Below are 11,244 nucleotides of genomic sequence, written 5' to 3'. Positions count from 1 at the left end.
CCACATTCCCTGTGCCCAGCGCCCATGGCTGAGCCTGCAGAGACAGAAATAGCCAAGGGAAAAGCTGCCATGGGAAAACAGGAGCAGGGAGGGGAGACAGCATGGCCCCAGGAGCTGCAGGGAAGGGGGAAGCCCTGAACCCCACATGGGGTTGGGCACAGAGAGCCACCGCTCCCGGGGCAGCTGAGCCTCCTGCTTCCCCAGGGATCCTGGCAGAGCACCATGGGGATGCACCACCTCCTTCCCCCTCTCGCCCCTGGCTGGCACTTGTTGCACAGGGATCTGTGTCCCCAACCACTAAGGAGCCCTGGGCCAGCCCCAAGCTGTCCCACTGTGCCAGGCTTCAGCTCCTGCCCTAAATCTCCATAACTGTCCCCAAACAGGGCAGCCCAGGCCCTTGGGGGTCTCCCTGCTCCCACCCCAGTCTGTGGAGACCCCAGGCTTCATGCAGCCTCATCAGGGACAAGGGTCCTGCTGCCCCAGGTGACACAGGATACAGTGTGCAAGGGGAAGGTGTGTAAAAATTTATTTTGTTGTAGAGAACAAACCTAAAACATCACAGCTCCAGCAGACGTGGAGCAGGGACAGACACGAGGCACGGGCCTGGGGTGGCAGAGCCACACATGGTGGGCATGGAGAGGGATAAAGACACAGCAGGGACATGGCCCTGGCAGTGCCAGGAACCAGGGGCCAGCAGCACGTAGGTGCCCAACTGGCACAGCAGCTCTGGCACAGGCAGGGACCCCCCAGCTGGTCAGTGCTGGGGACTGTGGGCACCACTGTGGGACTGTTCCCTGAGAGATGCTGGTGGCACCTCTCATGCCCCTCACTGGCTCCAGGCCACGGTAAAACGTTTAAATAGACAAAACACATAAAAAAGCAGCTCCAGGTGCTATCTCGGAGCTGCCCCCCCAGGTTGCCTGCAAAGAGACCGACCCTGAGTGTGCTGGGGGAGCCCAGGCTGGTGTCACTCAGCCAGGGGCTCATCCAGGCTCCCCATGGAGGGACAGGAGCCCAGGGGTGGGTGCTGGCCTTGCTCTTTGGGACTTGGAGACAGGGGCACTGCAGAGCTCTGACCCCAGACTGGTGCTGAGCTCAGTCCCAGCCACTGATGCCAGCTCAGCTGCAGGCAGGGGACAGGGGAAAGGAACTTCCAGTTGTACCAGGAGCCTCACACTCTGGACAGGGCCCTGCAGAGGGGACAGCAGGACATGGGCTGTAGGGCACAGCGTGGCATCAGCTCAGTGATGGCACTGCCAAGGAAGGACCGTGGGCACCCAATGCCCTCAGAGCCCTGTGAATACTGGTGACCATGAATACTGGTGGCCAGGGGTGGGGTGGGGACAGGATGGGTCATGCAGGTGGCAGGAAAGGAGGGCAGAGGGACCCAGAGCCCAGCACACAGCGGGACTCACATTTTTGTGCAGAAACAAAAGAGCCTGGGACAGACCCTGGGTATCACTGTCCCCCCTCACAGCTCAGGGCTGCAGCCACTGCATCTCAGCAAGAGGGGCCAGGGCTGACCCCAAAACACCAGGGCTGGGGGCTTTAAGTGCCTGGCCCTCCCTCCCCAGCTGCCTTTCCCAGCACTGGCTGAAGGAAACCAGGACAGGAGATGGGGATGTGCCCCAGGGAGCTGGAGCCATGAGCTCATTTGACAGCTCAGCTGCTGCTGGAGCTCCCAGGGGCTCTGAGAGCATTGACCACCCCCCAGAATTGAGGCCACCAGCACAGCCCTCTGGGGAGGGGATGTGCCCGGCCCAACAGACACTGAAACACTCATGTTTGAGCTTAAAAACAAACATTAAAAAAATTTAACAGAATAAACGATGAGGGTGATCCTCCAGCTGCTGGTGAGGCACATCTCCAGCATAGCTGCCCACCCTGGTGCCAGGAGGCCACAGGGTGAGGCTGGTTGGTGCCAGGGGTCTGTCCTGCTGGTGCTGGCAGGTCTGGTTTCACTGGCCCTGCAATCCAGGCTGGGGGAGAAGAGGATTTCCTACCAGGGACCAGCTTGAGGCAGGGCCCCTCACCAGGGTGTCGCTGGGGACAGGGAGCTGGTGTCAGGGGAGGATGGGGAGCAGAGTGGCCCTCATTTGTTCTTGGCCAGCACACGGTACAGTGTGAACCCCACCAGCGCTGTCACCGCGGCCCCCAGGGCCACCCGGAGCCAGAAGGATGCGACTCCCAACTCCACGGCATTCAGGTGGCTGCAAGGAAATGGAGAAGAGGCTGGTGAGTTCGGCTGTCCCAACGCTCCCCACCAGCCCACAGCGCTCCCACCCCACACACGGAGATCTGGGGGGCCCCTGGGGGGCACAGGGCGAGCACAGCACTGGGGGTTACAGCCCAGCTGAAGAGGAGGCTCCAGGAGATTCCCGGCCCCACATGCCGGAGTACCCGTCAGCTGGCATCATCATCAAGCCAAGGGGTGGCTGGTGGGATGGATGTGGCTGTCCCCTCCCCTGGCCTGGAAACAGCACACCAACACCTAAATAATTAGTAGGAGCATGGAGTTATCTGCCTTTCTAGGTCAAGCTGCCTTTCCAACCCCCAGTGACCCAGGAGTGGGTGGCACGGAGATGCCGGCACAGCCGGTGGCTGGGACCGAAGGGCAGTGAGGGAAGGAGCCCAGCGTACACATTCCCTTCCTAAACACGTGCTGTCCTGCACCAACCTGCTCCTCTCCGAGGAGAGGCACATCCATTATTCATTCCCCACTACATCGGGGGAGCACAGCCAATCCCCAGCCCTCCATTACGCTGTTATTTATTTATACCACATACCCTAAGATATATTAAGAATATTTAAATTTTAATACTGCAGAAAGGGAAAAAAAAAAAAGCGTCAGCTCTAAAAATAAAGTTGTTTATTGAAAAGAAGCTAGAGGGAAAACTACTCACTAGTAATCCCATCCTGCCTTCCAATGCTCCCACATGTTTCTCCCTGCGAGGGCTCGGCCCCCAGCGCTGTGCTCGCTCTTCCCACCCCTGGAGCAGAGATTCCACACACAGCCACGCTGTCCTTCTTCCCACATCCCCCCCTCACCTCCCATGACCAGCCTGGCGCTGTTCCTACTCCGTTCCCAGCCCCTGTGGGATGCAGTTCCTCCCAGAGGGAGGCTGTGTGACACAGGTCTCGCTTCACTGACCTCTTTTTCAGTCTGATCCATCTCATCAGGAGAAAATTGCTGCCACTCCCCCCGCGGGCCTTGGCAAACTAAGCTGGCTACTCCTCTCCAGCATTTTTTATCTTAGGCTTCAAAAATAAACACTCCTGTGGCAGGATCTATCTAATAAATCTGCCAGAGACAAACACGAGGCAAAAGAAAACCTCCCCACTTTGCAAAACACAGGAAGAAATGGCCTTTCTGTTTCAATTCTATGAAGAGATCACAGAATCCCAGAATCACTGAGTGGTTTGGGTTGGAAGGGGCCTTAAAGATCATCCATTTCCACTCTCCTGCCATGGGCAGGGACACCTTCCACTAGACCAGGTTGCTCCAAGCCCCGTCCAGCCTGGCCTTGGACACTTCCAGGGATGGGGCAGCCACAGCTTCTCTGGGCAACCTGTGCCAGGGCCTCACCACCCTCACAGGGAAGAATTTCTTGCCAATATCCCATCTAACCCTGCCCCCTGGCAGTGGGAAGCTATTCCCCCTCATCCTGTCACTTCATGCCCTAGATGACACCAAAATCACCAGATGACACCAAAAGCTGGAGGGAAACAAAGCAAAAGCAATGTGTCAGAGGTCAGGTTTGGACACAGCCCCCTCCCCAAGCTTTGCTCCCAGCAGAGCCCCCTCCACGGGAAGGATACTAACGGGAAGGTGGCAGCAGTGGCCAGCTTGGTGTAGACAGCAGTGCTGGGTGGTCCCTGGCAGTGGCAGGTGAAGGGGAAGGGTGGAGGGAGGCAGTGCTTGTAGCAGAACTCAGCTGGGGCCAGCCCAGGCTGCTGGCTGGCTTCTGGCAGGTCTGTCTTGGAGGCCACGAAGACACAGGGGATCTGGCTGTCCATGTAGTGCTGCTGCAGGGACAGGAGAGAGCCCAGCGAGGGGTTAGTGAGCAGCCCCCAGGGGATGTGGGGCTGCCATGAAGGCTGGAGTCCCACAGGGGCCCTGTGGTCCCACAAGAACCCCGTACAGTCCCCCAGGGTCCCAGCCAGTTACCTTATAAACAGTGGCACAGTAGCTGAAGGATTTGGGGTCGCTCAGGTTGTAGACAAAGCAGGCGACGTCGCAGGCTGTGTCTGACGGCTTTGTGAACGTCGAGTCGGCGTTGACCTCATACAGCTGGAGCAGGAGGGGAAAGGACACAGGGCATGTCACTACCTCAGGGGATCACCTGTTCCCCTCACCAGAACAGGAATGGTGCTGGCTGATTGCAGCCACAGCCCAGCCTGGGGTGCTGGGATACGGGAGGATACAGCCAGCCCTGCTGTGAGCCAGGCACTACACAGTTCCCTCCTCCTCCAGACTTACTATGAGGTATTTCTCCTGGCCATTGACCTGCACTGTGTTGATGGTGTAGGGGGATGGCTGTCCCGGGTTCTCCTTCTGGGCCTGCCAAGGACAACACTGTCAGACAGTGGGGACATGAGCAGTGCTTGCTAGGGGACAGCATTTCACACTGCCCTGAGCCCCAGTGGCCTAACAGCCACCTGAAGGGCAGCCAGGGCCTGCCACGAGATGTGGGGCTGTTCCTAACAGGCAGGGAAAGTCAGCATCACTGTGGTGACATTGGGGAAATAGAGCTGCCTGGAAAAGGCACAGCCCTTCCAGACCCTTGGGAGAAGCAGAGGGAGTGGGTCCACTGCCTCAGCCAAAATTATGGATGCAACAGCCACAGAACCACCAGCACGCAGGGGGGTGTAAAGCATGGGCAGGGAGAACATCACACAGGGGGTAGGGAGATGCCATCATGGGATAGGTCACTCCAGGACCTCTGGCTCTGCCTCCTGCTCCTGCCCTGTGCAGCGTGGCCGGACAGGGAGCAGCCACTCACCGCCAGGCTCCTGCCGAGGAAGGCCTGCAGGAAGGCAGACTTGCCTGCGCCCCGGGCTCCCAGCACCTTGCACAGGAACACATTCCTCTGGGTCTGGCCTTTCTCCAGGTCAATCCTCTTCTCCCGGGTCACTGGCAGGAGAGAGGATGGGTGAGCACAAGGAGGGACCCGAGCCGTGACAGGAGGGGAGGGCATGGCCGTACCCGTGAGGGCCTGTGTCTGCGAGTCCTGCTCCGACAGGATGGGGTAGCCCAAGTAGCCCAGGCACTCCAGGCAGTGCCGTACATCCAGGTAAGCCACGAGCCTGGAGAGACAGAGCAAAGGCGAGAGGGTCAGCGAGGGCTGAGTGATGTGAGCAGGGGCGGGGGAGAGGGACTGAGCTTACGTCCACTGGCAGAGGAATCCATGCAGGGAAAGCAGGCCTTTATCAGTGGTGCATACCGTGTTGGAGAGCTCGGGGCCCCAGGGCACGCAGGGGAACACGCTGAAGAAGTTCTGCAGCTCTGTGTGCGAGAGGGCTCCGTCTTGGTCCTGCCAAAACAAAGGGCGTCAGCAGGAGAGCCAGGACACAGCCCGTGCCCAGAGGGGTCCATGGCACACTGGCCATCTTGCTGGCTGCTGTGGAAGGACACAGGGATGCTGTCAATGGCAGGAATCGATCACAGTCAGAGCTGGGTGAGCGTGCACAGCCTGTGCCCCAGGGACTGCCACCACTGCACGACAGACAAGCCAATGTGCTTTGGGATCACAGTTGGAATCAGGCATGACCTGCACTCCCTACAGTCCTGAGCTGCTGTTCTGGCTCCCCTGGGGACAACTGTCCCACAGCAGCCTCCATGGGGCCAGCCTGGCCTTCCACACTGCAGGGTATCTAGCCCAAGGTCTGCGTGTGGCCACCAAGCAACCACAGGACAACACAGCACCCTTGGGCTGGTGTGCCTGAAGGAGAACTGCTGGCACCTGGGCACACAGGGGTGTGCATCCATTCAGTTCTGCCATTCCCTGTGGCCAGAGCTGATCTGGGCACACGGGGACGTGTGTCCACTCAGTGCTGCCATTCCCAAGCTATTCCCCGTGGCCACAGAGCTGCCATACCCCAGGTGCACATCAACATCTGAATAACCACTCCAAGCAGGTGCATTCAGATCCGACACATCCCCTCCTCCCACTCTCCAAGAGCCAGAGTATGGTACAAATGGGTTGTTTTCTCTCCCTCCCTCGGGCCTGGCAGCCCTCCACAGGGCTGGCAGCTGTGCAGATGCTGGTGTTTGGTCTGTGGCTGCAGGCCAGCCGCTGTGCCCGCTTCCCTGCCACCCTGCCTGCTGCAGCCAGGCACTACAGGGGGCCATGCCAGCTTGATCCTCACTCAGACCCAGCCCTTGAAAGCCCAAATTGCCCTTTGGTCAAGGGTAGTGACCACCACCCGTGCGCCTGACAAGCCATCAGACTACCAACAGCTTGCTGTGACCACTTTCTGCTCCCAAAGCCTCCTAAAGGGAATGCTGTGTCAGAGGAAAGCCCTTCACTGGTGCTCCGTGGGCTCCCTGGCACAGAGGGGTGGGCAGGGGAGCAGCTGTGCCCAGGTGTGCAGGCCCAGGAGAGCCCCACCTTGTCGTGCTTCTCAAACAGCCGCTGCAGGAACTGGTATCCCAAGTGGTTCAGCTCTGTGGAGCAGCCGGGGGGCACACGGAACCTGTGGGAAAAATCATGGAATCATTATGATTGGAAAAACCCTCTGAGATCATTGAGTCCAACTGTTCCCCCAGCACTGCCAATGCCACCACTAACCCGTGTCCCCAGGTGCCACAGTCACACAGCTTTTAAATCCCTCCAGGAACAGTGACTCCACCACTGCCCTGGGCAGTCTGTGTCAGTGCTTGACAAGCCTCTTGATCAAGAAATTTTTCCTAAAATCCAACACAAACCTCCCCTGCATCTTTCATATCTTATTTTCCAGTTCAAATAGCCAAATAAGCCTCCTCAAGTCCTAAACAAAGGGCAGTGTGTGAGCAGATCTCACCAAGAGGACTCAGCTCCCCGCTCCCTCCTTGCTCAAGGCCAGCTGTTGCCTCCAGGCCTGGCTATTCCTTGACACAGTTCCCTTGTTTTGGGGAGAATTCCCTGAAGGTGCACAGAGGTCTCTCTTTGGCACATCCCAAGCAGCCAGAGAGATGCTGTGCCCTTGCTCCACCTCGTGCCCAGGGCTCCAGCAGAGCACAGCACTGCCCTGGGGTGCCATCCACCAGCATGTCCCTGTCACCTCCCCACAGCCTGCTGTCTGAGGAGAGGAGGAGGCAGCTCCAAGCCAAGCCCTTCCATTCCTGCCAGATCCCCACCTCCGGGTGGCAGGGAGCAGAGAAGAGACAGCAGCTGCAGACTGAGCCAGGAGGGCTGTGCTGACAGCTCACTGCTCCTGACAGAGCTGCTCTGCCTCGGCTCAGGCAGCGACAGAGCAGCCTCCAAAAGCCCCTGACTGATGCCAAGGCAAGTCTGGGACTTCATTCCCCACCTCCCTGCCTGTCTAAACCAGAACCAGCAGCACAGCCAGCAGCCCCAAGGCCTGTTGTACTTGTCCCCAACCCCACGTGTCAGCTCCTGCCCGCAGGGGAAGGTGAGGGCTGTGAACCTGACCCTGACCTAAGGGTCCACAGCAGCCCCAGGGTGCTGAAAGGATCCAGCCAAGGTGCTGGGGACCCCCGAGCCGTGCACCACCGGGATGTGACCCCCTGTGCCCCGCCCACGGCAGGACACGCACTGTGGGTACAGGTAATCATCCGTCAGCTCCAGCTCGTCGTCGTAGCCGAAGCGGCGCAGGATGGTCCAGGTGGTCTCGTGCCGGCCCCTCTGGATGAAAAGTGTGTTGAGGAAGAGGAAGCCTGCAGGAGAGATCAGGGGCTCAGACACAGTGGGATCAACTCAGCCTCAGGGATCCACTCCTTGGGACTGTGCTTTCCCTGGGAAAACAGGCTGCTTGGACACAGAGATCTACCAGCCCAGCAGGCTCCAGCTTGCTTTAACAAGAGGGACTAATTAGGCTTGGAATGAGAGGCACAAGGCTGGAGACAGGGCCCTTCAGGATGTGCTGAAGGAGATGGGTCCCCCCCATCCCTTGGGAAGAAGCAGGGAGCCCCTGTGCTGTTACCATTCAAGGTCAGGCCGTTGTCCTGCACCCCGTCTGTCGTGTTCTTCCACACAACCATCTTCACGTCCTCCAGGGCCTGTGGAGCCAGTGGGTTTCCAAAACAGGACTTCTGCCTCCCAAGGGAAAGAAGACCACTGTCAGCAAAGCACACAGAGAGAACAACCCTGTCTCACCAGCTTCCCTCTCCCCTGGTAAGGGATGGGGTTTCAGGGAGAGAAAATCCACCCAGCTCAGGGATTTCTGCTTTAGACCTTGACCAAACCCCTGTTCTTCAGCATCCCAATAAGTTGGGACTCTCTACATCTCCAGAGCCTCCTGGTCTTCCCACAGCAGAGCAAACTCAACCCAAGCTTAGGAAGATGGAACCCCATGTGCTCAGAGATGCACCCTATGGTGCTTTAGGTGTGGAACAGAAGTATGAATGGGAACAGGTGGCCGTGTCAGGAGAGGGTCGGCTTTTGCCTGCTATTGGATGGACAGGGAAGCCCAGGGACTGGAGAATATCTCAGCTCTGCAGCCAACCCTACCTGGAAGTAGTTAAGTTCATCATCACTAAGGATCTGGTTGTTATCCTGGTCCGAGAGGTTGAAGATCCGGGTCAGTGCTCGTGCACAGGTGGGTTTCAGCTGCAAGGGACCAACCACAGTGACAAACAGCACCAGCCTCAGCCTGGCCCTTCCTCCTGCAACCCCATACACAGTGGGTTCCCTTCCTGCACTGCCTGGGAACACAGCCCAGCTAAGCACCCTCTGAGGTGGGAATCATGGAATCATTAAGGTTGGGAAAGCTCTCCAAGATCACCAAGTCCAACCGTTCCCCCAGCACTGCCAAGGCCACCACTGACCCATGTCCCCAAGTGCCACATCCACATGGCTTTTACATCCCTCCAGGGATGGTGACTCCACCACTGCCCTGGGTAGCTGTGCCAGTGCCTGACAACCCTTTCTGCGAAGAAATTTTTCCTAATATCCAATCTAAAGTGAGAAAAGACAGTCCACAGGGAATTTTTCTCCTGGACCCTTCCCATCATGGCTAACAGATGGTCTGGAGCATGAGGGCTTCTGCCCCAACACACCCTGGTCCTTGCAGGTCTCTCTGGCCTGGGTATGCTCAGCTGGCTGTGCTGAGCGCAGGAATGAACACCATCCCCTTGTCCTGCCCGTGTCAGCCCAAACCCTCCACCTTCCTTCCCAAAGCTGCACACCAGAGCACTGTGACGGGAAGAAGACTCTTCCAGGAGCCCACCTGCTTCTCCTCCGGGTCGTAGAGAGGGGCAGTGGGGTGCAGCACAGCTTTCTGGGCGTAGTAGAAGAGCTCAGAGATGTTCTTGAGGTTCTTGGCAGAGCACTGGGGATTCAAAGGAAAAGACAGCCCTGGGAGCTGATGAAAAGGGGCAGGAGGAGGATGATACTAGCTCCCTGAGCCGGACAAGTCGTGCATCAAAGCACAGAGCAGTATTTGTCCACCATGAGGAAAACTCAAAAGGGAAAAACCCCTGGGTTTTGCTCTGGTTTTGTTGTGCCCATTCCACAGCCCCAGAGCCAACACACAAAGCACAGAAAGCCCAAATCACAGGCTTTCAACCCCCAGAGATGGGGACTTCTGCAGAGCAGTGTCAGCAGGGCAGCCCTCCAGAAGCAGAGGCTCCCTGACTCACACCAGAGCAGCACTCTGACCCCTCAGGGAAGCTCTGCAGACACCCTCCAGTTCCCTCACCTCCACACAGGTCTCAATCTCCGAGAACTGGTTCATGATGGGCAGGATGACCTCCATGGAGCTGCCTATCTGCAAGTCAGACTTGTTTCCCACTAAAATAATGGGGATCCTGGCAAAGACACAGAGCACAAGTAAGGCCACCCCTCCCTTGGTCCTGGCACTGTCCCAGCCACTGGTGCTCCCATGGGGCAGGTTGGGGAGCCCCCACCCCTCTTCTGCAAGGCCCAGAGCAGCTTTCCTGCCTCCCATGGCCAGGAGCATCCATCTGGAGAAACAAACTGCCTGATCCTGCTTAGGCTTTCACCCAGCAACAATATGTTCAGCAGTCTTTAATCCAGCATAGCAGTCTCTAATCCAGCATAGCAGCCTCCTGCAAAGTGATCCACACACAGATTGCAGCTCAGAGATTCCCTTGGCAGCCTCCTTTCTCTGTCTGGCTGAGAAGAGATCAAGGGGAAAGAAGGATCCCTCTCCAGTGGCCCCCTGCCTCAGCTGGATCTCTGAGGGAGAAAAGCCCACATGTTCTTATGCTACAAGTGGTCTAGCCACAAGCCACAGTCATGGAATAGTTTTGGTTGTAAGGGACCTCAAAGATTCCTCATTCCACCCCCTGCCATGGGCAGGGACACCTTCCACTAGCCCAGGTTGTTCCAAGCCCTGTCCAACCTGATCTGGATCAAAACACAAAGCTGGTTTGGTCTCAGCACCCTCAGGAAGGTGGTGGGCTCCCCACAGCCCCCATAGTCCCCCAAATCTGCACCCACAGATCATGCCACACACGGTACCTGGATCCCTTTTCAAGTCCCCCGTTCACCATGGGGATCCACTTTGTGCGAATCTGGAAGGCGAGCAGAGGGTGTCAGCACAGCCTGGGGAGGGAGAGGCAGATCCCAGGCAGACAGCAGGGCCCTGCAGCCATCTGCTCCCCAGCATTCCCCCGCACCAGCAGGCAGAGCAGACCCAGGGATGCTGGATACCAGTGCAAGGATTCAATCAGCCTGTTGTGAGGACAACCACCAGTGTGGGAGCAAGCTTGTTCTGTGCTCAGCCTCTGCCTGCAGGGGTCTCAGACCCAAATCCCCCACAGGGCTGGTATGTGCTCACACTGTGCAAGGGCAGCATGGAAACCCCAGTGCTGGGAGCCCCTTCCCCTCCAGCTCTGCTGCCGAGGCAGGGCTGTGGTGGCACCTATTACCTTGTCAATGGTGGCCTCCTTGGTGACATCGTACACCACACAGACCACGTTGGCCTGCAAGAGAAGCAGCAGAGGGTGGTGAGGGGGTCCCTGGGCACACCCACAGCAGCAGGGAATGCTGGAAATGTGGCCACAGCGGCCGAGTGCACGTGAGTGTGGACACGTACACAGCCCTCCACACACAGCCC

General features: G+C 58.1%; 1 protein-coding gene across 7 annotated transcripts in view; it reads right to left on the bottom strand.

Annotated features, from left to right (window-relative positions):
• Positions 1-509: 509 nt before the first annotated feature.
• Positions 510-11,244, bottom strand: part of RHOT2 (ras homolog family member T2) — a 13,756-nt gene continuing 3,021 nt past the window's right edge. For 4 of the 7 annotated variants that reach the window (XM_027654779.1, XM_027654780.1, XM_027654787.1 and 1 more), the window contains 15 exons: positions 11,057-11,110; positions 10,647-10,699; positions 9,862-9,970; positions 9,391-9,492; positions 8,673-8,771; positions 8,146-8,254; positions 7,759-7,879; positions 6,612-6,696; positions 5,389-5,534; positions 5,207-5,307; positions 5,004-5,134; positions 4,481-4,561; positions 4,169-4,291; positions 3,824-4,026; positions 510-2,210 (listed from right to left, as the gene is read on the bottom strand). In XM_027654779.1, coding sequence (XP_027510580.1) covers positions 2,093-2,210; positions 3,824-4,026; positions 4,169-4,291; positions 4,481-4,561; positions 5,004-5,134; positions 5,207-5,307; positions 5,389-5,534; positions 6,612-6,696; positions 7,759-7,879; positions 8,146-8,254; positions 8,673-8,771; positions 9,391-9,492; positions 9,862-9,970; positions 10,647-10,699; positions 11,057-11,110 — 1,635 coding nt within the window. In that variant the 3' untranslated portion in view covers positions 510-2,092. Of the gene's footprint in view, positions 2,211-3,823; positions 4,027-4,168; positions 4,292-4,480; positions 4,562-5,003; positions 5,135-5,206; positions 5,308-5,388; positions 5,535-6,611; positions 6,697-7,758; positions 7,880-8,145; positions 8,280-8,672; positions 8,772-9,390; positions 9,493-9,861; positions 9,971-10,646; positions 10,700-11,056; positions 11,232-11,244 lie in introns of those variants that run through there. The other 3 variants (XM_027654786.1, XM_027654782.1, XM_027654783.1) reach the window with 3 other exon arrangements.

This window comes from Corapipo altera, unplaced genomic scaffold, assembly GCF_003945725.1.
Source record: "Corapipo altera isolate COAL_440 unplaced genomic scaffold, ASM394572v1 98, whole genome shotgun sequence".
NCBI classification, from domain to species: Eukaryota; Metazoa; Chordata; class Aves; order Passeriformes; family Pipridae; genus Corapipo; species Corapipo altera.
The sequence above is the reverse complement of the archived record's forward strand: the minus strand, read 5'-3'. Positions and strand labels throughout refer to the sequence as shown.